This window comes from Ambystoma mexicanum, chromosome 10 (genome assembly GCF_040938575.1).
Source record: "Ambystoma mexicanum isolate Mex_15411 chromosome 10, UKY_AmexF1_1, whole genome shotgun sequence".
NCBI classification, from domain to species: domain Eukaryota; kingdom Metazoa; phylum Chordata; class Amphibia; order Caudata; family Ambystomatidae; genus Ambystoma; species Ambystoma mexicanum.
Genome location: NC_090932.1, coordinates 1,698,578,037 through 1,698,603,010, shown reverse-complemented (window position 1 = coordinate 1,698,603,010; position 24,974 = coordinate 1,698,578,037). Strand labels below are relative to the sequence as shown.

Below are 24,974 nucleotides of genomic sequence, written 5' to 3'. Positions count from 1 at the left end.
GGTAAACCAGTGGAAATGCCCCAGGAGTATTGGAACCACTATAGTGCAAAGGAGGAGCAAGGGAAACCAAGTCTTAACAGAGGCAGATCTCAGTACAAGGAGAGCATAGATCTGAAAACAAGAGCTAGAATCATGTAAGACTATGTTCAGAAGGGAAATAGACGGACAGTAAAGTCCTCAGGAAGTCAGGCAAACACCAGGAAACGAATAGGAAATGTGTACTACACGCCATAGGAGCTCACGAGAAGCCTCGTGAGAGTTTGGCTCAATGTTACTTATTGACTAATTTTAAGAACACAAAAAGATATGTTTTTCTTGTGGAGAAAACCCTGGAGAAACCCAAAAGGGAACATGCCAGAGAGAATACAAACTGGCAATCTTTACTGATTACATAGTGACACGGCAAGTTAGAAGTAAGGTTTCGGACAGTGGACATTTCTGTTTGGACTCTTACTGACAGACGAGCACCCTTACTTAGGTCCGTTAGGCAGGGACTATTCCCGATAGCAGTAGAGCAAGCCAAGCATTTTCTCTCATCATTTAAATAAAAAGGTTCACCATGTGTACCATGTGTCCAGGGTCCACAAAGTAGATAAAATGCAGAGTGGCAAATGCGACACACGGATTAGTGGGGAAGGCTTCAAGTCTTCATATCGAAAGGGCATTTTAGCTATAAATCGCCCAAGTATCTGAGACACTTGATGTGTTGGAAGTGGAATATAAATACTTGCTCACATCAGAAACATGGAAGAGGGTGAGCAACCAGAACGTAATCTCCAGGCAGTACGTGCATTGGGAGAAGAGGACGCGCCTAGTGTCCAGGGGGAGAAGTGATGGCATGACGCGCACTGAGGAAGAGGACACGCCTAGTGTCCAGGGGGAGAAGTGAAGGCAGTACGTGCATTGGGAGAAGAGGACGCGCCTAGTGTCCAGGGGGAGAAGTGAAGGCAGTACGTGCATTGGGAGAAGAGGACGCGCCTAGTGTCCAGGGGGAGAAGTGAAGGCAGTACGTGCATTGGGAGAAGAGGACGCGCCTAGTATCCAGGGGGAGAAGTGATGGCAGTACGTGCATTGGGAGAAGAGGACGCGCCTAGTGTCCAGGGGGAGAAGTGAAGGCAGTACGTGCATTGGGAGAAGAGGACGCGCCTAGTGTCCAGGGGGAGAAGTGATGGCATGACGCGCACTGAGGAAGAGGACACGCCTAGTGTCCAGGGGGAGAAGTGAAGGCAGTACGTGCATTGGGAGAAGAGGACGCGCCTAGTGTCCAGGGGGAGAAGTGAAGGCAGTACGTGCATTGGGAGAAGAGGACGCGCCTAGTGTCCAGGGGGAGAAGTGAAGGCAGTACGTGCATTGGGAGAAGAGGACGCGCCTAGTATCCAGGGGGAGAAGTGATGGCAGTACGTGCATTGGGAGAAGAGGACGCGCCTAGTGTCCAGGGGGAGAAGTGAAGGCAGTACGTGCATTGGGAGAAGAGGACGCGCCTAGTGTCCAGGGGGAGAAGTGATGGCATGACGCGCACTGAGGAAGAGGACACGCCTAGTGTCCAGGGGGAGAAGTGAAGGCAGTACGTGCATTGGGAGAAGAGGACGCGCCTAGTGTCCAGGGGGAGAAGTGAAGGCAGTACGTGCATTGGGAGAAGAGGACGCGCCTAGTGTCCAGGGGGAGAAGTGAAGGCAGTACGTGCATTGGGAGAAGAGGACGCGCCTAGTGTCCAGGGGGAGAAGTGATGGCATGACGCGCACTGAGGAAGAGGACGCGCCTAGTGTCCAGGGGGAGAAGTGAAGGCAGTACGTGCATTGGGAGAAGAGGACGCGCCTAGTGTCCAGGGGGAGAAGTGATGGCATGACGCGCACTGAGGAAGAGGACACGCCTAGTGTCCAGGGGGAGAAGTGAAGGCAGTACGTGCATTGGGAGAAGAGGACGCGCCTAGTGTCCAGGGGGAGAAGTGAAGGCAGTACGTGCATTGGGAGAAGAGGACGCGCCTAGTGTCCAGGGGGAGAAGTGAAGGCAGTACGTGCATTGGGAGAAGAGGACGCGCCTAGTGTCCAGGGGGAGAAGTGATGGCATGACGCGCACTGAGGAAGAGGACGCGCCTAGTGTCCAGGGGGAGAAGTGAAGGCAGTACGTGCATTAGGAGAAGAGGACGCGCCTAGTGTCCAGGGGGAGAAGTGATGGCATGACGCGCACTGAGGAAGAGGACGCGCCTAGTGTCCAGGGGGAGAAGTGAAGGCAGTACGTGCATTGGGAGAAGAGGACGCGCCTAGTGTCCAGGGGGAGAAGTGATGGCATGACGCGCACTGAGGAAGAGGACGCGCCTAGTGTCCAGGGGGAGAAGTGAAGGCAGTACGTGCATTGGGAGAAGAGGACGCGCCTAGTGTCCAGGGGGAGAAGTGATGGCAGTACGTGCATTGGGAGAAGAGGACGCGCCTAGTGTCCAGGGGGAGAAGTGATGGCATGACGCGCACTGAGGAAGAGGACGCGCCTAGTGTCCAGGGGGAGAAGTGAAGGCAGTACGTGCATTGGGAGAAGAGGACGCGCCTAGTGTCCAGGGGGAGAAGTGATGGCAGTACGTGCATTGGGAGAAGAGGACGCGCCTAGTGTCCAGGGGGAGAAGTGATGGCATGACGCGCACTGAGGAAGAGGACGCGCCTAGTGTCCAGGGGGAGAAGTGAAGGCAGTACGTGCATTGAGAAGAGGACGCGCCTAGTGTCCAGGGGGAGAAGTGATGGCAGTACGTGCATTGGGAGAAGAGGACGCGCCTAGTGTCCAGGGGGAGAAGTGAAGGCAGTACGTGCATTGGGAGAAGAGGACGCGCCTAGTGTCCAGGGGGAGAAGTGATGGCATGACGCGCACTGAGGAAGAGGACGCGCCTAGTGTCCAGGGGGAGAAGTGAAGGCAGTACGTGCATTGGGAGAAAAGGACGCGCCTAGTGTCCAGGGGGAGAAGTGATGGCAGTACGTGCATTGGGAGAAGAGGACGCGCCTAGTGTCCAGGGGGAGAAGTGAAGGCAGTACGTGCATTGGGAGAAGAGGACGCGCCTAGTGTCCAGGGGGAGAAGTGAAGGCAGTACGTGCATTGGGAGAAGAGGACGCGCCTAGTGTCCAGGGGGAGAAGTGATGGCAGTACGTGCATTGGGAGAAGAGGACGCGCCTAGTGTCCAGGGGGAGAAGTGAAGGCAGTACGTGCATTGGGAGAAGAGGACGCGCCTAGTGTCCAGGGGGAGAAGTGATGGCATGACGCGCACTGAGGAAGAGGACGCGCCTAGTGTCCAGGGGGAGAAGTGAAGGCAGTACGTGCATTGGGAGAAGAGGACGCGCCTAGTGTCCAGGGGGAGAAGTGATGGCAGTACGTGCATTGGGAGAAGAGGACGCGCCTAGTGTCCAGGGGGAGAAGTGAAGGCAGTACGTGCATTGGGAGAAGAGGACGCGCCTAGTGTCCCGGGGGAGAAGTGATGGCATGACGCGCACTGAGGAAGAGGACACGCCTAGTGTCCAGGGGGAGAAGTGAAGGCAGTACGTGCATTGGGAGAAGAGGATGCGCCTAGTGTCCAGGGGGAGAAGTGATGGCAGTACGTGCATTGGGAGAAGAGGACGCGCCTAGTGTCCAGGGGGAGAAGTGATGGCATGACGCGCACTGAGGAAGAGGACGCGCCTAGTGTCCAGGGGGAGAAGTGAAGGCAGTACGTGCATTGGGAGAAGAGGAGGCGCCTAGTATCCAGGGGGAGAAGTGATGGCAGTACGTGCATTGGGAGAAGAGGACGCGCCTAGTGTCCAGGGGGAGAAGTGAAGGCAGTACGTGCATTGGGAGAAGAGGACGCGCCTAGTGTCCAGGGGGAGAAGTGATGGCATGACGCGCACTGAGGAAGAGGACGCGCCTAGTGTCCAGGGGGAGAAGTGAAGGCAGTACGTGCATTGGGAGAAGAGGACGCGCCTAGTGTCCAGGGGGAGAAGTGATGGCAGTACGTGCATTGGGAGAAGAGGACGCGCCTAGTGTGCAGGGGGAGAAGTGAAGGCAGTACGTGCATTGGGAGAAGAGGACGCGCCTAGTGTCCAGGGGGAGAAGTGATGGCATGACGTGCATTGGGAGAAGAGGACGCGCCTAGTGTCCAGGGGGAGAAGTGAAGGCAGTACGTGCATTGGGAGAAGAGGACGCGCCTAGTGTCCAGGGGGAGAAGTGATGGCATGACGCGCACTGAGGAAGAGGACGCGCCTAGTGTCCAGGGGGAGAAGTGAAGGCAGTACGTGCATTGGGAGAAGAGGACGCGCCTAGTGTCCAGGGGGAGAAGTGATGGCAGTACGTGCATTGGGAGAAGAGGACGCGCCTAGTGTCCAGGGGGAGAAGTGATGGCATGACGCGCACTGAGGAAGAGGACGCGCCTAGTGTCCAGGGGGAGAAGTGAAGGCAGTACGTGCATTGGGAGAAGAGGACGCGCCTAGTGTCCAGGGGGAGAAGTGATGGCAGTACGTGCATTGGGAGAAGAGGACGCGCCTAGTGTCCAGGGGGAGAAGTGAAGGCAGTACGTGCATTGGGAGAAGAGGACGCGCCTAGTGTCCAGGGGGAGAAGTGATGGCATGACGCGCACTGAGGAAGAGGACGCGCCTAGTGTCCAGGGGGAGAAGTGAAGGCAGTACGTGCATTGGGAGAAGAGGACGCGCCTAGTGTCCAGGGGGAGAAGTGATGGCAGTACGTGCATTGGGAGAAGAGGACGCGCCTAGTGTCCAGGGGGAGAAGTGAAGGCAGTACGTGCATTGGGAGAAGAGGACGCGCCTAGTGTCCAGGGGGAGAAGTGAAGGCAGTACGTGCATTGGGAGAAGAGGACGCGCCTAGTGTCCAGGGGGAGAAGTGATGGCAGTACGTGCATTGGGAGAAGAGGACGCGCCTAGTGTCCAGGGGGAGAAGTGAAGGCAGTACGTGCATTGGGAGAAGAGGACGCGCCTAGTGTCCAGGGGGAGAAGTGATGGCATGACGCGCACTGAGGAAGAGGACGCGCCTAGTGTCCAGGGGGAGAAGTGAAGGCAGTACGTGCATTGGGAGAAGAGGACGCGCCTAGTGTCCAGGGGGAGAAGTGATGGCAGTACGTGCATTGGGAGAAGAGGACGCGCCTAGTGTCCAGGGGGAGAAGTGAAGGCAGTACGTGCATTGGGAGAAGAGGACGCGCCTAGTGTCCAGGGGGAGAAGTGATGGCATGACGCGCACTGAGGAAGAGGACACGCCTAGTGTCCAGGGGGAGAAGTGAAGGCAGTACGTGCATTGGGAGAAGAGGACGCGCCTAGTGTCCAGGGGGAGAAGTGATGGCAGTACGTGCATTGGGAGAAGAGGACGCGCCTAGTGTCCAGGGGGAGAAGTGATGGCATGACGCGCACTGAGGAAGAGGACGCGCCTAGTGTCCAGGGGGAGAAGTGAAGGCAGTACGTGCATTGGGAGAAGAGGAGGCGCCTAGTATCCAGGGGGAGAAGTGATGGCAGTACGTGCATTGGGAGAAGAGGACGCGCCTAGTGTCCAGGGGGAGAAGTGAAGGCAGTACGTGCATTGGGAGAAGAGGACGCGCCTAGTGTCCAGGGGGAGAAGTGATGGCATGACGCGCACTGAGGAAGAGGACGCGCCTAGTGTCCAGGGGGAGAAGTGAAGGCAGTACGTGCATTGGGAGAAGAGGACGCGCCTAGTGTCCAGGGGGAGAAGTGATGGCAGTACGTGCATTGGGAGAAGAGGACGCGCCTAGTGTCCAGGGGGAGAAGTGAAGGCAGTACGTGCATTGGGAGAAGAGGACGCGCCTAGTGTCCAGGGGGAGAAGTGATGGCATGACGTGCATTGGGATAAGAGGACGCGCCTAGTGTCCAGGGGGAGAAGTGAAGGCAGTACGTGCATTGGGAGAAGAGGACGCGCCTAGTGTCCAGGGGGAGAAGTGATGGCATGACGCGCACTGAGGAAGAGGACGCGCCTAGTGTCCAGGGGGAGAAGTGAAGGCAGTACGTGCATTGGGAGAAGAGGACGCGCCTAGTGTCCAGGGGGAGAAGTGATGGCAGTACGTGCATTGGGAGAAGAGGACGCGCCTAGTGTCCAGGGGGAGAAGTGAAGGCAGTACGTGCATTGGGAGAAGAGGACGCGCCTAGTGTCCAGGGGGAGAAGTGATGGCATGACGTGCATTGGGAGAAGAGGACGCGCCTAGTGTCCAGGGGGAGAAGTGAAGGCAGTAGGTGCATTGGGAGAAGAGGACGCGCCTAGTGTCCAGGGGGAGAAGTGATGGCATGACGCGCACTGAGGAAGAGGACACGCCTAGTGTCCAGGGGGAGAAGTGAAGGCAGTACGTGCATTGGGAGAAGAGGAGGCGCCTAGTATCCAGGGGGAGAAGTGATGGCAGTACGTGCATTGGGAGAAGAGGACGCGCCTAGTGTCCAGGGGGAGAAGTGAAGGCAGTACGTGCATTGGGAGAAGAGGACGCGCCTAGTGTCCAGGGGGAGAAGTGATGGCATGACGCGCACTGAGGAAGAGGACGCGCCTAGTGTCCAGGGGGAGAAGTGAAGGCAGTACGTGCATTGGGAGAAGAGGACGCGCCTAGTGTCCAGGGGGAGAAGTGATGGCAGTACGTGCATTGGGAGAAGAGGACGCGCCTAGTGTCCAGGGGGAGAAGTGAAGGCAGTACGTGCATTGGGAGAAGAGGACGCGCCTAGTGTCCAGGGGGAGAAGTGATGGCATGACGCGCACTGAGGAAGAGGACGCGCCTAGTGTCCAGGGGGAGAAGTGAAGGCAGTACGTGCATTGGGAGAAGAGGACGCGCCTAGTGTCCAGGGGGAGAAGTGATGGCAGTACGTGCATTGGGAGAAGAGGACGCGCCTAGTGTCCAGGGGGAGAAGTGAAGGCAGTACGTGCATTGGGAGAAGAGGACGCGCCTAGTGTCCAGGGGGAGAAGTGATGGCATGACGTGCATTGGGAGAAGAGGACGCGCCTAGTGTCCAGGGGGAGAAGTGAAGGCAGTACGTGCATTGGGAGAAGAGGACGCGCCTAGTGTCCAGGGGGAGAAGTGATGGCATGACGCGCACTGAGGAAGAGGACGCGCCTAGTGTCCAGGGGGAGAAGTGAAGGCAGTACGTGCATTGGGAGAAGAGGACGCGCCTAGTGTCCAGGGGGAGAAGTGATGGCAGTACGTGCATTGGGAGAAGAGGACGCGCCTAGTGTCCAGGGGGAGAAGTGAAGGCAGTACGTGCATTGGGAGAAGAGGACGCGCCTAGTGTCCAGGGGGAGAAGTGATGGCATGACGCACACTGAGGAAGAGGATGTGCAAAGTGTCCAGGGGGAGAAGTGACAGCATGACGCGTACTGTGGGCCATAAGGGAAGTGGAAACTGAAGAGACCGGGAAGATCATTTCTCCATGGAAACACATGAAGTGCTGATCACATGAAAACCCCAAATCATGGAAAGATGAAGAAACAACAACCTTAGAACCAAACAGAGAAATATCTATTATGCAGGCCAAAATGATGTTCCATTACCAATGTGTGAAGCCACAAACGCAGGACAACAGTAAGGTAGCACTCTAAACAGAGCAAGCAGCGTGTAAGAATTAAGATGAGTCGTACACAAGCCTCCAGTACGTTTATGTGTATTTATTCGAGGTACAACGTAAGCCTTGTGTGAGGGCACCGGCATCCCATCCGGCAAGCACCCATCTCAACTGCCACTGAAAGAACCCCATCACGTCACCACACTCCCACATTCCATCAGCTTACACGCACGAGGACACTAGACCCATCATAACACTTCTCTCCCCGTAAGAAGACCAACAAACCAACCCATCATAACACAGCACATACAAGGGCCATGGGGGACACTTCCTACCTAATCACAAATGCATAAAGGCTGTCCTTCGATAGACTAACTTCTAATGTCAAGGCACTTGGACCTCAAACACTACTGAAAAAGTAAATCATTATTTGGCCATGCCCCCATCGGAAGCATTCTGCAACTAAGATCAAGAGTGTTAGGGAGAATTCTCTGTTTAGGCTGCATTTCCTAACCTAGCGAGTCCCCCTGCAGCTTTGCTGGATTTCTGGAGTTTGTTTTTGTCCATCCTGCCAAGAGTGAGACTCTTCTCTCCCACTCTTGGACATGAATGTGGTTAATTCCTTTGAATGTCAATGTGTTCTATGGGCTATGGGGTCTTTTACTCCATAGGGTCTCATGTGTTTCACACCGCACCCTCCGTGCCGTAACACTGGGGCATCCTAGAGGATCGCTACCATAGACTCCATACCCTGGGAGTGACTACTGTCTCCCAGGGCATGTAAAGTCGCCATTGGCTTTACTAGACCTAAATTTACTAACAGAACTAGTACAAACCATCCTATTGTGGACGTACTAGTAGGGGTAATTCGATTATCCCTGGGTCTTTTATTCGAGGGGGCACTGTCCCGTCCCCCCCTTGTCGAGTTTTGGCTGGTGGCAGTGGAAACTACTTGTTATATTCGACCCGAATATAATTCTATGGGATTCTTCCCATTGTTGGAAGCTAATACTTTTTCCTGTTAGTCTCTAACATACCGCCGGTTTATTTGTCTTAAATAAATCTACCGGTCAGTATTTTCTGCCAGAACTCGGTTTTTAAAATGGCGTCTGTGTTCACCTCTGTAACTCCGAACCAAAGTTGAGCCCTTTGTTCCAGTTCTGGCGGGCTTCTGCACAGAAACCCTCCAAAGTGGTGCCATTCTGTCTGGGTACCACAGGGGGTGTGGGGGGGGGGGGTTTAGGCACCCTGGACTGAGTTGCCTTGCCAACTCAAGTTGCACTCTGGTGTGATTGGCCCAAGTGGTGAGCCACCCCGCTCACCGCTTAGCGTGTTTTGATTGACAGCTAGGCTGCATGAATTGGGGTTTGCTGTATAAAAGCAGGGCTTTTGGGACTGGATCTTCAGAAGTCGTCACAGGACCAAAGAATCAGACGAGGGTAAAGCTGAGCCAACCTGCAACGACGAAACCTCCGGTGGAGCCCTGCTGAACCGTCTCACCACTTCCCAACGACAGAGGAGATCTCCCGGCTGGAGAGTCTTCTTCCCCTGACTGGTGGGAACAACCAGTCCCTTTGCTTTTTCTTCGCTTCCAGGGCGTAGTGGTCGAATTGCCCGTGCTGAGCACCCCGGCAACCGGATAGCCACTAGCCCGTACCGCGACCAAAAGGTGGTGCCTTGTGACGGAGCACTCCGCAGCTGGTCTCTTCCCTGGTGGTGCAACTATCTTCAACTTTCCTTCGACGACGAGATCATCTCATCTCTTGGCAAAGCCCCGACTTGCATCCACCACCAGGAACATATGCCCCCGCCGGAGCGGTCTCTCCACATACAAGGTACCGTGTGCGCCTGGCTTCCCTTGTGACGGTTAGCGTGAGGTGTCTTAATCCTTGCCTCTCCATTGGGTCGCCTCCAGACCTTCGTAACTTTTTGTTCTAAACTGGTCCAACCTTTCTGTAACAATTTGCTACAAAGACTCGAACTGCATTTCCACTGTGATACTTTTTGGGACATATCGCCTTGCCTCTCTCCGAATGGGCCTGACCTCTGAACTTTGTGATCCACAGTAGACCCTGCCTTACTTGCCTTGCATTTGCTTTGTAAAAGAGTGGGTACCGAGTTGGTTTCATACCCTGCCTTTTCTCTCCCGTTCTAACGAATATTAGAGTGCCATCTAGATTAAAGCACTCACCTCTGTCTGCAAATAAGTGGTGCCGTTGAACCTAGACTTGTCGAACTATTGTTAGAGGAGTGAGATACTTATAGTAATTGAAGTTGTTTGCCGTATTAGTGCCAGTGTGTTTTTCATAGATGTGTTTTTATAAATAAATAACTATATATCTTTACACCCAAGCTATGTTCCGTGTCTGCTTGTTCTACTGTGTACATTGCCCTATTTTGTATACTCCACATACTGCCTAACTCTTCTTGAGGGAAGTCTGACTGCTCAGCCACAGCTACCAAGTGAATCTGTGTGGTACAGACTGCTACCAAGTGGGTTTACTGCCAAACACCTGTAGTCCTAAATCTTTTGCAGTGGTCCCAGAGGGAACTGCACAGGTTTCAGCTTAACAAATTGAGACTAAGCAGCAAAATCTCAACTTATGCAGGCAACAGAACAAATTCTTTATGGAGCAAATGAAGTGAGAACAGTCAGAGTTCATGAAGATTAATAAGTTGAAGTACGATTGAAACATTCCTTATTAAACCAAAAAGTAACAGGCTATTGAAAGAGCAGAGAAAGCGCATGTAAGCAAATCATAGGTTCTAAGACTTTAGATAGAAAGACAACGTCTGGTTTTAATATTACACAGCACCTCAAAGGGATTGCACAGCGAGGGTATATACGCTGCTAGCATATTGAAAGTTAACAATTTAAAGAACCATATTAGTATTAAACATTAAAATGAACTCAAAAACAAACTAGGAGATCTGCACACAAAATAAAATGGTTTCAATAAATGCATCAACATAAATAAGAGGACAAAACAAATAGGGACATTTCCTGACAAATTAAACATTTCCGGTAAGTAAGAAAGAAAACCAATTGGACGAAGATCAAGCAAATAGGAGGGGGTCAGGGGGGTGGGGGGGAATGCGAAAGGAAGATGCCAGGGACCATACTCTAAAAAGACAGGCAGCACACACGTCGCTCAAAATGCCAGGGGGCGAGAAAATACAGAGCAGGGGAAGTTCAGGAAGTTCAGGAAAAGGGCATCCATTTGAGTCTCCTCGTCTCCTACTTCCCGCTGAAAAAAAAAACCCAAAATATGCAACACCCTCTTCTCCCATCATCCCCAGACTCTCATCTCTACCCACTGATTTTCTACGAATCCTTCCCTCTGCCAACCCATCATGCGCTTCTATAGACCCCCCCCCCCGCCCCTTTCCACCACAAATGGTTATGCACCTGCTCGCTCACCCTCTCCCTCTCTCTCTCTCTCTCTCTCTCTCTCTCTCTCGTGGTCTGTTCCCAGTCTGCCACCAAACACCTGCAGGGCTACATTGCCTAAAGAAACCAAGAACCACCTCGTGCTACCAATATATCCCTCTCTTTTCTACCACTCAATCTTCCAGAGTTGTCTTCAAACACACAACTATTTCGAGGTACACTTATTAGCTAACCCCTCCAATCAGGATTGTGGTCCAAACAAGTCTACTGCGCTCAACCACATCACCAATGGCTCTGCCACTTCCTACAGTTAACTTTCCTCCACTGTCATCCTTCTAGACCCTTTGCTGCATTCAGCACCATGGATCACCCCACCCTCTTTTTAAGTGCCGTCCCTCCTTGGTGTCAATTAACCCCCCCCCCCTCTCTCATGGGATTCGAGCGCTCCCCCGCCACCGTGCACAGTGGGTGTTCCTCAAGGTCAGTCCTAGGGCCACTTCCCTTCATCCTGTACAACACATCACTCGTCCACAAACTCCCTTCCTTTTTCAGCTTTAACGGTAGCATCTTTGCTCATGGCACTCAATGCTTTGGCCCCTAATTCATCACTATCATCTCCAACGGTTGGATTTCCATCCACCACTGGATGGCTCTTCGCTGCCTCAAGCTCGTGTACCCAAATGCTGAATTCCTCTGTCGATTTGCCCCCAACGCCAAAGCCACTCTTCCCATCTCTTCCCCCAACGATGTCCTCGACCCTTCACCCAAGACTCACAAACTGGGGTTTTCGTTGACAGACTTGAAACCTTTGAAGTCGGGTACAATTGCCTCAACATGGGAAAACCCCACCCTCGCCTGAAGCGGCACGCAAGTACAATGCTTACCTCTACTCTTCTGCACAACAAACTGGACTGTGCGGGCCTTTCCTAGTCTACCCCTCTACTCTTGCTACACGGAACTCCTCCATTTTGCAATATACATGCATTTCACTCCACCTCTACCTACCATCGCCAGGCTGGACAGCCAGCCATGGAGAATTCCCGATACTCCGCTATAAATCAATCTATGGTCTTGCTCCTCACTACCTGGCCGACTTCCATCTCACTGAACTCTCCACTCATCTCATCACAGCCCATCTGCCCTCCTCCAGCTGCTTTTGCTCCTTTTCTTGCCCCACTACACTAGCATGCTCTCCTCTAGATATCAAGGCCAGCTCTCTCCAGTGCAGCTCTCCAAACTGTGTCTCCAACTACACCTGCTAGCAGCAGAAGGAGCCCACCCCCTCCCCCCCCCCAGCTCCAGACCCTCATATCCAAACTAATCACCGGCCCACTTCTCTTGTATTCTGCCCGCAAGACCACTCTGTACTGTAAATGTGGAGATACTGGCTAAAAAGGGGCCAATGGTATGCCCTCCAGTCCCTCTCATTTGTTCCAAGCCATCTCTTGTGCACCTCATGCAAGCCATCTCAAGCGACGCTCTGTGTTGGGCACCTCATGCAAGCCATCCCAAGCGAGGCTTTGGGTTGGGCACCTCATGCAAGCCATCTCAAGCGACGCTCTGTGTTGGGCACCTCATGCAAGCCATCCCAGGCGACGCTCTGTGTTGGGCACCTCATGCAAGCCATCCCAAGCGAGGCTTTGGGTTGGGCACCTCATGCAAGCCATCCCAAGCGAGGCTCTGGGTAGGGCACCTCATGCGAGCCATCCCAAGCGAGGCTCTGGGTTGTGCACCACAAGCGAGCCATCCCAAGCGGCGAGGCTCTGTGTTGGGCACCTTATGCGAGCCATCCCAAGCGAGGCTCTGTGTTGGGCACCTCAAGCGAGCCATCCCAAGCGACGCTCTGTGTTGGGCACCTCAAGCGAGCCATCCCAAGCGACGCTCTGTGTTGGGCACTTCATGCAAGCCATCCCAAGCGAGGATGTGTTGGGCACCTCAAGCGAGCCATCCCAAGCGGCGAGGCTCTGTGTTGGGCACCTCAAGCGAGCCATCCCAAGTGAGGCTCTGTGTTGGGCACCTCAAGCGAGCCATCCCAAGTGAGGCTCTGTGTTGGGCACCTCATGCAAGCCATCCCAAGCGGCGAGGCTCTGTGTTGGGCACCTCAAGCGAGCCATCCCAAGTGAGGCTCTGTGTTGGGCACCTCAAGCGAGCCATCCCAAGCGAGGCTCTGGGTTGTGCACCTCATGCGAGCTATCCCAAGCGACGCTCTGTGTTGGGCACCTCAAGCGAGCCATCCCAAGCGATGCTCTGTGTTGGGCACCTCAAGCAAGCCATCCCAAGCGACGCTCTGTGTTGGGCACCTCATGCAAGCCATCCCAAGCGAGGATGTGTTGGGCACCTCAAGCGAGCCATCCCAAGCGAGGCTCTGTGTTGGGCACCTCAAGCGAGCCATCCCAAGCGAGGCTCTGTGTTGGGCACCTCAAGCGAGCCATCCCAAGCGAGGCTCTGTGTTGGGCACCTCAAGCGAGCCATCCCAAGCGAGGCTCTGTGTTGGGCACCTCAAGCGAGCCATCCCAAGCGAGGCTCTGTGTTGGGCACCTCAAGCGAGCCATCCCAAGCGGCGAGGCTCTGTGTTGGGCACCTCAAGCGAGCCATCCCAAGCGGCGAGGCTCTGTGTTGGGCACCTCAAGCGAGCCATCCCAAGCGGCGAGGCTCTGTGTTGGGCACCTCAAGCGAGCCATCCCAAGCGAGGATGTGTTGGGCACCTCAAGCGAGCCATCCCAAGCGACGCTCTGTGTTGGGCACCTCAAGCGAGCCATCCCAAGCGAGGCTCTGTGTTGGGCACCTCAAGCGAGCCATCCCAAGCGAGGCTCTGTGTTGGGCACCTCAAGCGAGCCATCCCAAGCGAGGCTCTGGGTTGGGCACCTCATGCGAGCCATCCCAAGCGAGGCTCTGGGTTGTGCACCTCATGCGAGCCATCCCAAGCGAGGCTCTGGGTTGTGCACCTCAAGCGAGCCATCCCAAGCGAGGCTCTGTGTTGGGCACCTCAAGCGAGCCATCCCAAGCGACGCTCTGTGTTGGGCACCTCAAGCGAGCCATCCCAAGCGAGGCTCTGTGTTGGGCACCTCAAGCGAGCCATCCCAAGCGAGGCTCTGTGTTGGGCACCTCAAGCGAGCCATCCCAAGCGAGGCTCTGGGTTGGGCACCTCATGCGAGCCATCCCAAGCGAGGCTCTGGGTTGTGCACCTCATGCGAGCCATCCCAAGCGAGGCTCTGGGTTGTGCACCTCATGCGAGCCATCCCAAGCGAGGCTCTGGGTTGTGCACCTCATGCGAGCCATCCCAAGCGAGGCTCTGGGTTGGGCACCTCATGCGAGCCATCCCAAGCGAGGCTCTGGGTTGTGCACCTCATGCGAGCCATCCCAAGCGAGGCTCTGGGTTGTGCACCTCAAGCGAGCCATCCCAAGCGAGGCTCTGGGTTGTGCACCTCATGCGAGCCATCCCAAGCGAGGCTCTGGGTTGTGCACCTCAAGCGAGCCATCCCAAGCGAGGCTCTGTGTTGGGCACCTCAAGCGAGCCATCCCAAGCGACGCTCTGTGTTGGGCACCTCAAGCGAGCCATCCCAAGCGACGCTCTGTGTTGGGCACCTCATGCAAGCCATCCCAAGCGAGGATGTGTTGGGCACCTCAAGCAAGCCATCCCAAGCGGCGAGGCTCTGTGTTGGGCACCTCAAGCGAGCCATCCCAAGCGAGGCTCTGTGTTGGGCACCTCAAGCGAGCCATCCCAAGCGAGGCTCTGTGTTGGGCACCTCAAGCGAGCCATCCCAAGCGAGGCTCTGTGTTGGGCACCTCAAGCGAGCCATCCCAAGCGAGGCTCTGGGTTGTGCACCTCATGCGAGCCATCCCAAGCGAGGCTCTGGGTTGGGCACCTCAAGCGAGCCATCCCAAGCGACGCTCTGTGTTGGGCACCTCAAGCGAGCCATCCCAAGCGACGCTCTGTGTTGGGCACCTCATGCAAGCCATCCCAAGCGAGGATGTGTTGGGCACCTCAAGCAAGCCATCCCAAGCGGCGAGGCTCTGTGTTGGGCACCTCAAGCGAGCCATCCCAAGCGAGGCTCTGGGTTGTGCACCTCATGCGAGCCATCCCAAGCGAGGCTCTGGGTTGTGCCCCTCAAGCGAGCCATCCCAAGCGAGGCTCTGGGTTGTGCACCTCATGCGAGCCATCCCAAGCGAGGCTCTGGGTTGTGCACCTCAAGCGAGCCATCCCAAGCGAGGCTCTGGGTTGGGCACCTCAAGCGAGCCATCCCAAGCGACGCTCTGTGTTGGGCACCTCAAGCGAGCCATCCCAAGCGACGCTCTGTGTTGGGCACCTCATGCAAGCCATCCCAAGCGAGGATGTGTTGGGCACCTCAAGCAAGCCATCCCAAGCGGCGAGGCTCTGTGTTGGGCACCTCAAGCGAGCCATCCCAAGCGAGGCTCTGTGTTGGGCACCTCAAGCGAGCCATCCCAAGCGAGGCTCTGTGTTGGGCACCTCAAGCGAGCCATCCCAAGCGAGGCTCTGTGTTGGGCACCTCAAGCGAGCCATCCCAAGCGAGGCTCTGGGTTGTGCACCTCATGCGAGCCATCCCAAGCGAGGCTCTGGGTTGGGCACCTCAAGCGAGCCATCCCAAGCGAGGCTCTGTGTTGGGCACCTCAAGCGAGCCATCCCAAGCGAGGCTCTGTGTTGGGCACCTCAAGCGAGCCATCCCAAGCGAGGCTCTGTGTTGGGCACCTCAAGCGAGCCATCCCAAGCGAGGCTCTGGGTTGTGCACCTCATGCGAGCCATCCCAAGCGAGGCTCTGGGTTGGGCACCTCAAGCGAGCCATCCCAAGCGACGCTCTGTGTTGGGCACCTCAAGCGAGCCATCCCAAGCGACGCTCTGTGTTGGGCACCTCATGCAAGCCATCCCAAGCGAGGATGTGTTGGGCACCTCAAGCAAGCCATCCCAAGCGGCGAGGCTCTGTGTTGGGCACCTCAAGCGAGCCATCCCAAGCGAGGCTCTGTGTTGGACACCTCACCCTGGCACTGCTTTCGCTCTTTATTATATACTTTGCACGTCGTCGTTGTTCAAACGAACACCTGCTATTCAATAAATACAAATAAAGCAATGTATGCGTCACTTATCTGTAATACAAATGTGTGATGCTTGCATTTTGCTTGTACGTGTGTTGCAGTACCTCGGTCAGCATGTTGGTGCACTTGAGGCTGTTGCCCTACACGTGACCATGTTGGTGCATTTGAGGCTGCTGTCCCACACGTGACCTCTATCAGGTCACTAACATTCTTGATGCCGATTCAGTTACAGATCACCTTTAAATGTGAGTCTTGGCGGAGCCACACTATGCAAGTCTTGGTCAGATCACCTTTAAATGTGAGTCTTGGCGGAGCCACACTATGCAAGTCTTGGTCAGATCACCTTTAAATGCGAGTCTTGGCGGAGCCACACTATGCAAGTCTTGGTCAACGAGTGCATAGCAGCGTGTGTCGCGGTCTAGATCCCTGGGACTTTCCAGAAGGACGAGAACCCCGCAAAAGGCCCCACAGAGCAACATATAAAGTCGTGCATCACAGTCGAGCATGCAAGAAGAGCTGTGCCACGTGGCACTAGCAAATACACGCAAATACCCGTTTCAAGGAACGGGTTGGGTAAGGGGCCACTGGACTGGCTGAGCTTTTGCCTCCAAAGTAAATGGAATTAAAATAAAATCAGTGATGGGAAGGATGTGCTCGAGGGGCAGGTTTTCCTACTGCTGTTTAAGGGTATGCCCTGGCAGCAGAGCACATTCAGATCCCGAGGGCATGCGCAGGAGCGAGGAACACAGCCCAAGGGTGCAGGCTCCAGTGGTGCTCATCGGCTCCCAAGGGTGCAGGCTCCAGTGGTGCCCAGCGGCGCCCAAGGGTGCAGGCTCCAGTGGTGCTAGGCGGCGCCCAAGGGTGCAGGCTCCAGTGGTGCTCAGCTGCTCCCAAGGGTGCAGGCTCCAGTGGCACCCTGGTAACTACCACCATGGAACTTGGAAGACAATGGGGAGGAGAGAAGACACCCACTGAAGTACCCCTCAACTAAGGCCAATATGGGGGCACAAGTATTTACCCCTTTGGCACAGGGCAGGGTAGTGGGGGCATAGAGGTGACCTGGCAGATAAAGTAGAATCCCCCCCCCCCCCAGGTCCCCAACAGCGATGGGGTAGGCGTTCCCTGCTCAGACAGAGAGAGATGGCCCTTTCTACAAGGCGTTTGCAGCGTAGTCCCTCCGCGGCAGGGGATATGTGGATGGGATCTGAAGGGAATTGAGTTCCTGGTCCTGGCCTAGACAGTGTCTGGATGAAGGCGGGCTGGGAAAGGCTCGAGGGCTGGGTAATAACCCCACTGGGTCCTGCGACAAGGGGATTTCCTTACAGGCCCCGTGATTGAGTTTTCCCCTCCAATCTCTTATCATAATCCCTGAAGGCACGAGAGCCATGGGCACATTACAGCAGGGGTCTGCAACCTCTGGCTCTCTCGATGAATCCCGGATATCCAAAGGCTGCAGCCCCTTACACTAACGCAGCAGCATCGCATCTTCAGTCCATGGGGTGGCGACGTCTCAAGCTTCTTTGCCCCATTGCCCAGGAAGGGAGACCTTTACAGCTCCTATAGGTGCGCCTCCATCAGGTGAAGGGCGACTACCTTCAACTCTTACCTAGAGGCCTTCGCACCCCTTCGCCAGCCCCCAAAGCACATCGCCAGGCCACGCGTTCCTGCGTTCTTCGAGAGGAATACAGTTTTATAGTTTGCTTTTCCAGTAATGCGTTTATTGCTCGTGAAGTGCTGGTTTATTTTGAAGGTAGCGGGTATAGATCAGTCCTGTGTCCTGCAACACACGTGTAGGCCTCAGTGCACAGGATGTCCTTCAAAGCACAACAAGCGTTTTAAAATGCATTTCTTTAAAGACATGGACATGCTTATGTATATGTGTATGGAGTGGTAGGGGGAATGATGGTAAATAGTTTAATTCATGGAGGCCCCCTTCCCTATAATGCGTACACCAGTGTCCGTGGTTACTCACCCTCCACTGGACGTCCTGAAGTGCTCTTCTAAATTCAGTTGGCACTAGTGGGTACACACTGCACCGTGCACACACTACGGCCATTTGAGCTTTCTTGTCAAACAAGTCATGTGGCCGAGTGAAGTAGAATTAGCCCCATTCCGCATGCACCCGAGTACGGCTCATGACTCCCCAAGGAGGTGGCAGGAAAGCACAGCATGGGAAGGAGCACAGTGACTGGCAAAGCTACAGGCACAGGGGCCCCATCGCGCAAGATTCCATAGGGACCCCTCGGTTCCTCGTGTAGGTGCGTGAACCTCAGCACCCCCAAATGAGGTGGCAGGAAAGCAAAGCATGGGAAGGAGCACAGTGACTGGCAAAGCTACAGGCACAGGGGCCCCATCGCGCAAGATTCCATAGGGACCCCTCGGTTCCTCGTGTAGGTGCGTGAACCTCAGCACCCCCAAATGAGGTGGCAGGAAAGCAAAGCATGGGAAGGAGCACAGTGACTGGCAAAGCTACAGGCACAGGGGCCCCATCTCGCAAGATTCCATAGGGATCCCTCGGTTCCTCGTCTAGTGACGTGTGAACCTCAGGACTCGCGTGGACGCAATTATCAGATGAGTACTTCTAGAAAAAGTCATCCTGGTCAAACCTGCATCCACTGCCCGCAATCCCCAGAATTAAGACGTTTACAACGCATTCAATTAAAAAGTGGCCCGTCACGAATTCTCACCTTAGAGGGCATTCGGCACTTGATGTCTGTGAAACCTCAGAGGCTGCAGGGAAACTGCCCATACCTCGCATCTAATTTCATTTAGGGATGTTTCACATGGAGAAAAGACGTAAAGGAGCCAGAACAGTGGTGTGATGTGTGAATGTTTATGGAAGCGAGATGATGTAATGTAAGTCAGTCTTGTGTTGCATCACTGACCAGCAATGCATGCTGATGGAATGTTAATGTAGGCCTGATGGACAGCTCAGGAGAATGCTGAGGGAATGTTGTGGGCGAGTGTTCTATGGATGTCAGCTGGGGGCCTGAGCTGGGAGTGACAGAATGGCTGGTGGGTCTGTAGCCGTCTCTTTACCTGTAATGTGCACTGTGACTATTTGAACGGGTACTGTACATATTGAGAGTAACTGGGTCTTATATATATAGTGTATATATGTTCAATAAAGCCTTCCTGGACTAAACTGCGTGGCTCCACAGCTGGCCTGTGCATGTCATGTCGGAGCCCTCCCAATGAACAGAACAAACAGCGTTGGCTCTCTTTGGCTGCCTTCGTCGTGCACAAGAGGCGAAGGAAGGTGTGCGCTTCTACTACAAGAGGGCAAGATGGGGGAAAGATGCGACAACCTAGGAAAGAAATAACTCCCAGGGAATGAAAACCCGACAGCAGGCAGATCAGCTCAAGAGGAAGTCAGAATTACTATTAGTTTTAAACAAAGTGAGCACTTGGATAGAAAACAACGCTGAGAACACATGAAAGGCGGTCGGGTTCAGCCCAGCCACCCACCAAGGGGAGAATGCTTTAGGCAACATTTGCGGAGAGAATTATAAAAGCAGCTTAATGGTGCAGGGAGGAGAAAGGGGCAGTTTCCATGCCAACGCAAACAGAGCATTTCCTTAACCGCATACACCTGCTTGCCCACAAAACGTTGTATTTGAAGGTGCGAGTGTAGCTATCAAGTCAACAACGTAATTAAGAAATAAACTCCATTTCTGTGTATAAATATATAAATAATGGCCACCCCAGAATATCGCCACTCGAGAAAAACATCTGAAAATACCTTCAGCCGAAGGAAAAAAGACGAGCTGGCGCCACTCCACGGAGAGCTGAATTTGCAGACAGTGGGCAGAAGAGCAGAAGTCTTGTGGAAGCAAAAATCTAAAAAAAACGCCTTAAAATGACGAACAGACTCCAAAAACCACCCAAGCTAAAAGTGAGCCCCCAGGGACATACAGGGCCCATCATGGACAAAAAGTTTATAAAAAAAAAAAAATGAGTCGAAGGGGCCACTCCAAGTGGCCAAGGCTGTCAGAGTAGAGTAACGCCTGGAGAATAGCCACGGGCAAGGAGATGCCAACACCATCACCTCCAAGGCACAAAGCTGGGTGCAATTATAACATGGGTAAAGATATCTTTCTGAAGGCACCTCATGCCGTCAGGTTTCTGAACCGAACAGGAGGATCTAGAAACTCTCCACAACGTAGTAAGTCAGAAGGAAGCCAAAGAAGGCAGAAAAGTAAAGAAAAAAGAGGGGCAAAGAGAGGCCAGAGAAGGCAACAATCGAACGCTTAGAACACGCCTGGGACACATGTAGAATAACTCTACAAACAGGTTGAGCAAGAAAAGCGCAAGTGGAAGAATGCTGCCAAACACAAGGCTGGGGCACTGCCACACAGGTATCCCGTGCACAGCAAAGGGCGGGAGGAGCAGCTCAAGAGGTGCAGCAATTCCCTCCAAAGGAGACAGACACGAGCCTTGCAATGCAGCAAATCAGGAGCTACCGGGCACTGCCACACAGGTATCCCGTGCACAGCAAAGGGCAGAAGGAGCAGCTCAAGAGGTGCAGCAATTCTCTCCAAAGGAGACAGACACGAGCCTTGCAATGCAGCAAATCAGGAGCTACCGGGCACTGCCACACAGGTATCCCGTGCACAGCAAAGGGCAGAAGGAGCAGCTCAAGAGGTGCAGCAATTCTCTCCAAAGGAGACAGACACGAGCCTTGCAATGCAGCAAATCAGGATCTACCGGGCGCTGCCACACAGGTATCCCGTGCACAGCAAAGGGCAGAAGGAGCAGCTCAAGAGGTGCAGCAATTCTCTCCAAAGGAGACAGACACGAGACTTGCAATGCAGCAAATCAGGAGCTACCGGGCGCTGCCACACTGGTATCCCGTGCACAGCAAAGGGCGGAAGGAGCAGCTCAAGAGGTGCAGCAATTCCCTCCAAAGGAGACAGACACGAGACTTTAAATGCAGCAAATCAGGAGCTACCGGGCACTGCCACACAGGTATCCCGTGCACAGCAAAGGGCGGAAGGAGCAGCTCAAGAGGTGCAGCAATTCTCTCCAAAGGAGACAGACACGAGACTTGCAATGCAGCAAATCAGGAGCTACCGGGCGCTGCCACACTGGTATCCCGTGCACAGCAAAGGGCAGAAGGAGCAGCTCAAGAGGTGCAGCAATTCTCTCCAAAGGAGACAGACACGAGCCTTGCAATGCAGCAAATCAGGATCTACCGGGCGCTGCCACACAGGTATCCCGTGCACACCAAAGGGCGGAAGGAGCAGCTCAAGAGGTGCAGCAAATCTCTCCAAAGGAGACAGACACGAGACTTGCAATGCAGTAAATCAGGAGCTACCGGGCACTGCCACACTGGTATCCCGTGCACAGCAAAGGGCGGAAGGAGCAGCTCAAGAGGTGCAGCAATTCTCTCCAAAGGAGACAGACACGAGACTTGCAATGCAGCAAATCAGGAGCTACCGGGCGCTGCCACACTGGTATCCCGTGCACAGCAAAGGGCGGAAGGAGCAGCTCAAGAGGTGCAGCAATTCCCTCCAAAGGAGACAGACACGAGACTTGCAATGCAGCAAATCAGGAGCTACCGGGCACTGCCACACAGGTATCCCGTGCACAGCAAAGGGCGGAAGGAGCAGCTCAAGAGGTGCAGCAATTCTCTCCAAAGGAGACAGACACGAGACTTGCAATGCAGCAAATCAGGAGCTACCGGGCGCTGCCACACTGGTATCCCATGCACAGCAAAGGGCGGAAGGAGCAGCAATTCTCTCCAAAGGAGACAGACACGAGACTTGCAATGCAGCAAATCAGGAGCTACCGGGCGCTGCCACACAGGTATCCCGTGCACACCAAAGGGCGGAAGGAGCAGCTCAAGAGGTGCAGCAATTCCCTCCAAAGGAGACAGACACGAGACTTGCAATGCAGTAAATCAGGAGCTACCGGGCGCTGCCACACTGGTATCCCGTGCACAGCAAAGGGCGGAAGGAGCAGCTCAAGAGGTGTAGCAATTCTCTCCAAAGGAGACAGACACGAGCCTTGCAATGCAGCAAATCAGGAGCTACCGGGCACTGCCACACTGGTATCCCGTGCACAGCAAAGGGCGGAAGGAGCAGCTCAAGAGGTGCAGCAATTCTCTCCAAAGGAGACAGACACGAGCCTTGCAATGCAGCAAATCAGGAGCTACCGGGCACTGCCACACAGGTATCCCGTGCACAGCAAAGGGCGGAAGGAGCAGCTCAAGAGGTGCAGCAATTCTCTCCAAAGGAGACAGACACGAGCCTTGCAATGCAGCAAATCCGGAGCTACCGGGCACTGCCACACAGGTATCCCGTGCACAGCAAAGGGCGGAAGGAGCAGCTCAAGAGGTGCAGCAATTCCCTCCAAAGGAGACAGACACGAGACTTGCAATGCAGCAAATCAGGAGCTACCAAAGGGATCTTAGATTTGCACCTCCCTTGTGCTGCTTACACAAAGTCTAAAAGGTCAAGCAAATCTGGATCAGAATCGTTAAACAATGCAAGACCATTCCGCTGCATCATGCGATTGGCTGCTTTTGAGGGGAAACCAATAACTCCCGCAAACTGCCGATATGGTGAGTCCATTGGACAACACAGCAAAGGATAAAACCACAAGGATAATCCCCCTCCATAAACCATTGAGACGTTGGGTGCAGAAATTAACTAGGCACAGTTTAGACCAAATGCAAGAAACATGAAACAGGAACCCTTGTGTAGAAGACGGAACAGATCCACGCAGTGGAAGAATTGATGGTTGCTTGTGACTCCACAGGAGTGAAACACCACCTCAGGAGACTTGGCCGGTCGGTGAATAAGGGACACAGACACACACACACACACACACACACCCCCACCCCCAGTGGGCAGCTCTTCTGCCAGCAGCAGTTCAAGATCCACTTTCAGCAACATGTGAACTACTCCAGCACACCACAATGGCCCTTTACAGAAATTAAACATACAAGAGAAATGGAAACATACGTGTGTGACGAAGAAGCAGAAAAAAAGAAACACGAAGATAGGACATTGTCAACAATACACACATCCAAGACTTCAGATCAGTATACGTCAACAAGAAAACAAAGGGCAAAGCTCATTTTTACATACCCCTCATTTTTACATACCCGCTGGTCTCAGGCTGCGAGGAAGGTTTCTGTGCACAACAAGTGTACCCCAAGATCCTGAACATTTCCGTGAAGACACTGCCATCAGGGCGCTTTGTAATGAAGAAGATCTTGCCACACAGGAAGACCAATAAGGAGACAGCAACGCACACCGCAGGGATGATGTAGCCAATCAGGAAACTGATGTTCTGCTGCACATACCCGATCCCACCCAGAGAAATTATGGCACCAAGGTTGATGCTCCAGTAGAACCAATTGAAGAATGTGCGCGTCGCTTCCGATCCGCGATCCTTCACCTATAGGGAAAAGTCCAAACAGATAGAGCCGATGACGAGATCTTTCAGGCAAACTGTATGGTCATCAATTCAAAGTCAGCCAACAGTCCAAAAAATAACATGCACAACAAACTCGAATTTAAACCAGAAAAACAATAAAACCAGCAAACACATTAACGGGGTCTGTTATACGAAAGAACCCCTAGTTCCTTTACGCAAATTTGCATCTTCAAGTTCGTTTAAAAAAAAAAACTAATCAAACCCCTTTTATACTTGTGAATCTTCTTGTCCACTTATTGCTGCTTCCGCTTTGTGACAGGAGGCGTATGGCTATTTCATTGGTTATCCGATCCTTTCACAAATCTGATCCATGCGATTCAATTTACAAAACCTTTGGCAATTTCTACCTCTTGCTTTACCGCAGGCAAGGACTGTCCCTCCTTCTTAGCCACCACTAAAAGGAGCGTAAGGCACCAGTAGCAGATGAAAGGGCTGACATCACAGGGCACCTCAGTCTCAGTCCAGCTGAGGGGGTGCACATCCATGCCTCCCCCCCCAGGCTAAAGCTCCTGTATAGAGACCTCCTTTCCCTTTTGGATGGTGGCCATCCCTTAATCTGTGCATGTTCTCATCACCACCCTAGGATCCTTCAAGTCTTTGAAACAGGTATGAAGATGCAGGACGCTCATGTTGGAGTGCCCCTTATACATGAGCGCTTTTCTGTAATCAGTGCAGCTCAAACAAGGGACGGACGAGAGAATTCATCAAATGGGAACATGCGCCAATCGACTGACCATATTGAGAGGTCAGCACAACAAGGAGGCGCCAATCACTAAACACCCACTTTCTTGGCCCGTCCACTGTTATATAATTCCGTCCCCATGTAAACGAGTTGGCATCACCATTCAAAAGGCATTTCTAGGTCAGGGCTCAGACACAATTTGCAAACTATTATAGTTGTTTAAAACTGAAATCAAAAAGTGAAGAGGCGCATTCTTGTCTAGCACTCTGGCGCATCCTTGTCTAGCACTCTGGCGCATCCTTGTCTAGCTCGCTGGCGCATCCTTGTCTAGCTCGCTGGTGCATCCTTGTCTAGCTCGCTGGCGCATCCTTGTCTAGCTCGCTGGCGCATCCTAGTCTAGCTCGCTGGCGCATCCTGGTCTAGCTCGCTGGCGCATCCTTGTCTAGCTCGCTGGCGCATCCTTGTCTAGCACTCTGGCGCATCCTTGTCTAGCTCGCTGGCGCATCCTTGTCTAGCACTCTGGCGCATCCTTGTCTAGCACTCTGGCGCATCCTTGTCTAGCTCGCTGGGAAGTCCTGTGGCCCATCACACTACACACAGAGTGCACCATTGCTTCTCACAAGTGCTACTTTCCAACGAGTGTTGCTAGAAAACGCTACTCTTAGTTTTTAAAAGTTATTTTTCTCCGATAAATTCCAATCTAAAACAAGGTTTGCCTGCACGCACTCCAGAGGAAGCCACCTTGCGGCAGGTGAACATTGGCAAGGTAGTGCCCCAGAGCCAAGGGCAAGGTCCTCTAACTGCAGCAATGGCCAATTGGCGCAATACAGCTGGCCAATTGGCACAATACAGCCTGGTGCTCAGAACTCCACTGCTATTCACCTGGTGCAGCCCTGACAGAGCTTGC

The 24,974-nt window shown here is 53.9% G+C and overlaps 1 protein-coding gene across 2 annotated transcripts in view; it reads right to left on the bottom strand.

Annotated features, from left to right (window-relative positions):
• The window catches only part of SLC15A4 (solute carrier family 15 member 4), a 492,322-nt gene that overhangs the window by 371,956 nt on the left and 95,392 nt on the right, over nt 1-24,974 (bottom strand). For both annotated transcript variants that reach the window (XM_069620125.1, XM_069620124.1), the window contains exon 2: nt 23,051-23,346. In XM_069620125.1, coding sequence (XP_069476226.1) covers nt 23,051-23,346 — 296 coding nt within the window. The remainder of the gene's footprint in view (nt 1-23,050; nt 23,347-24,974) is intronic.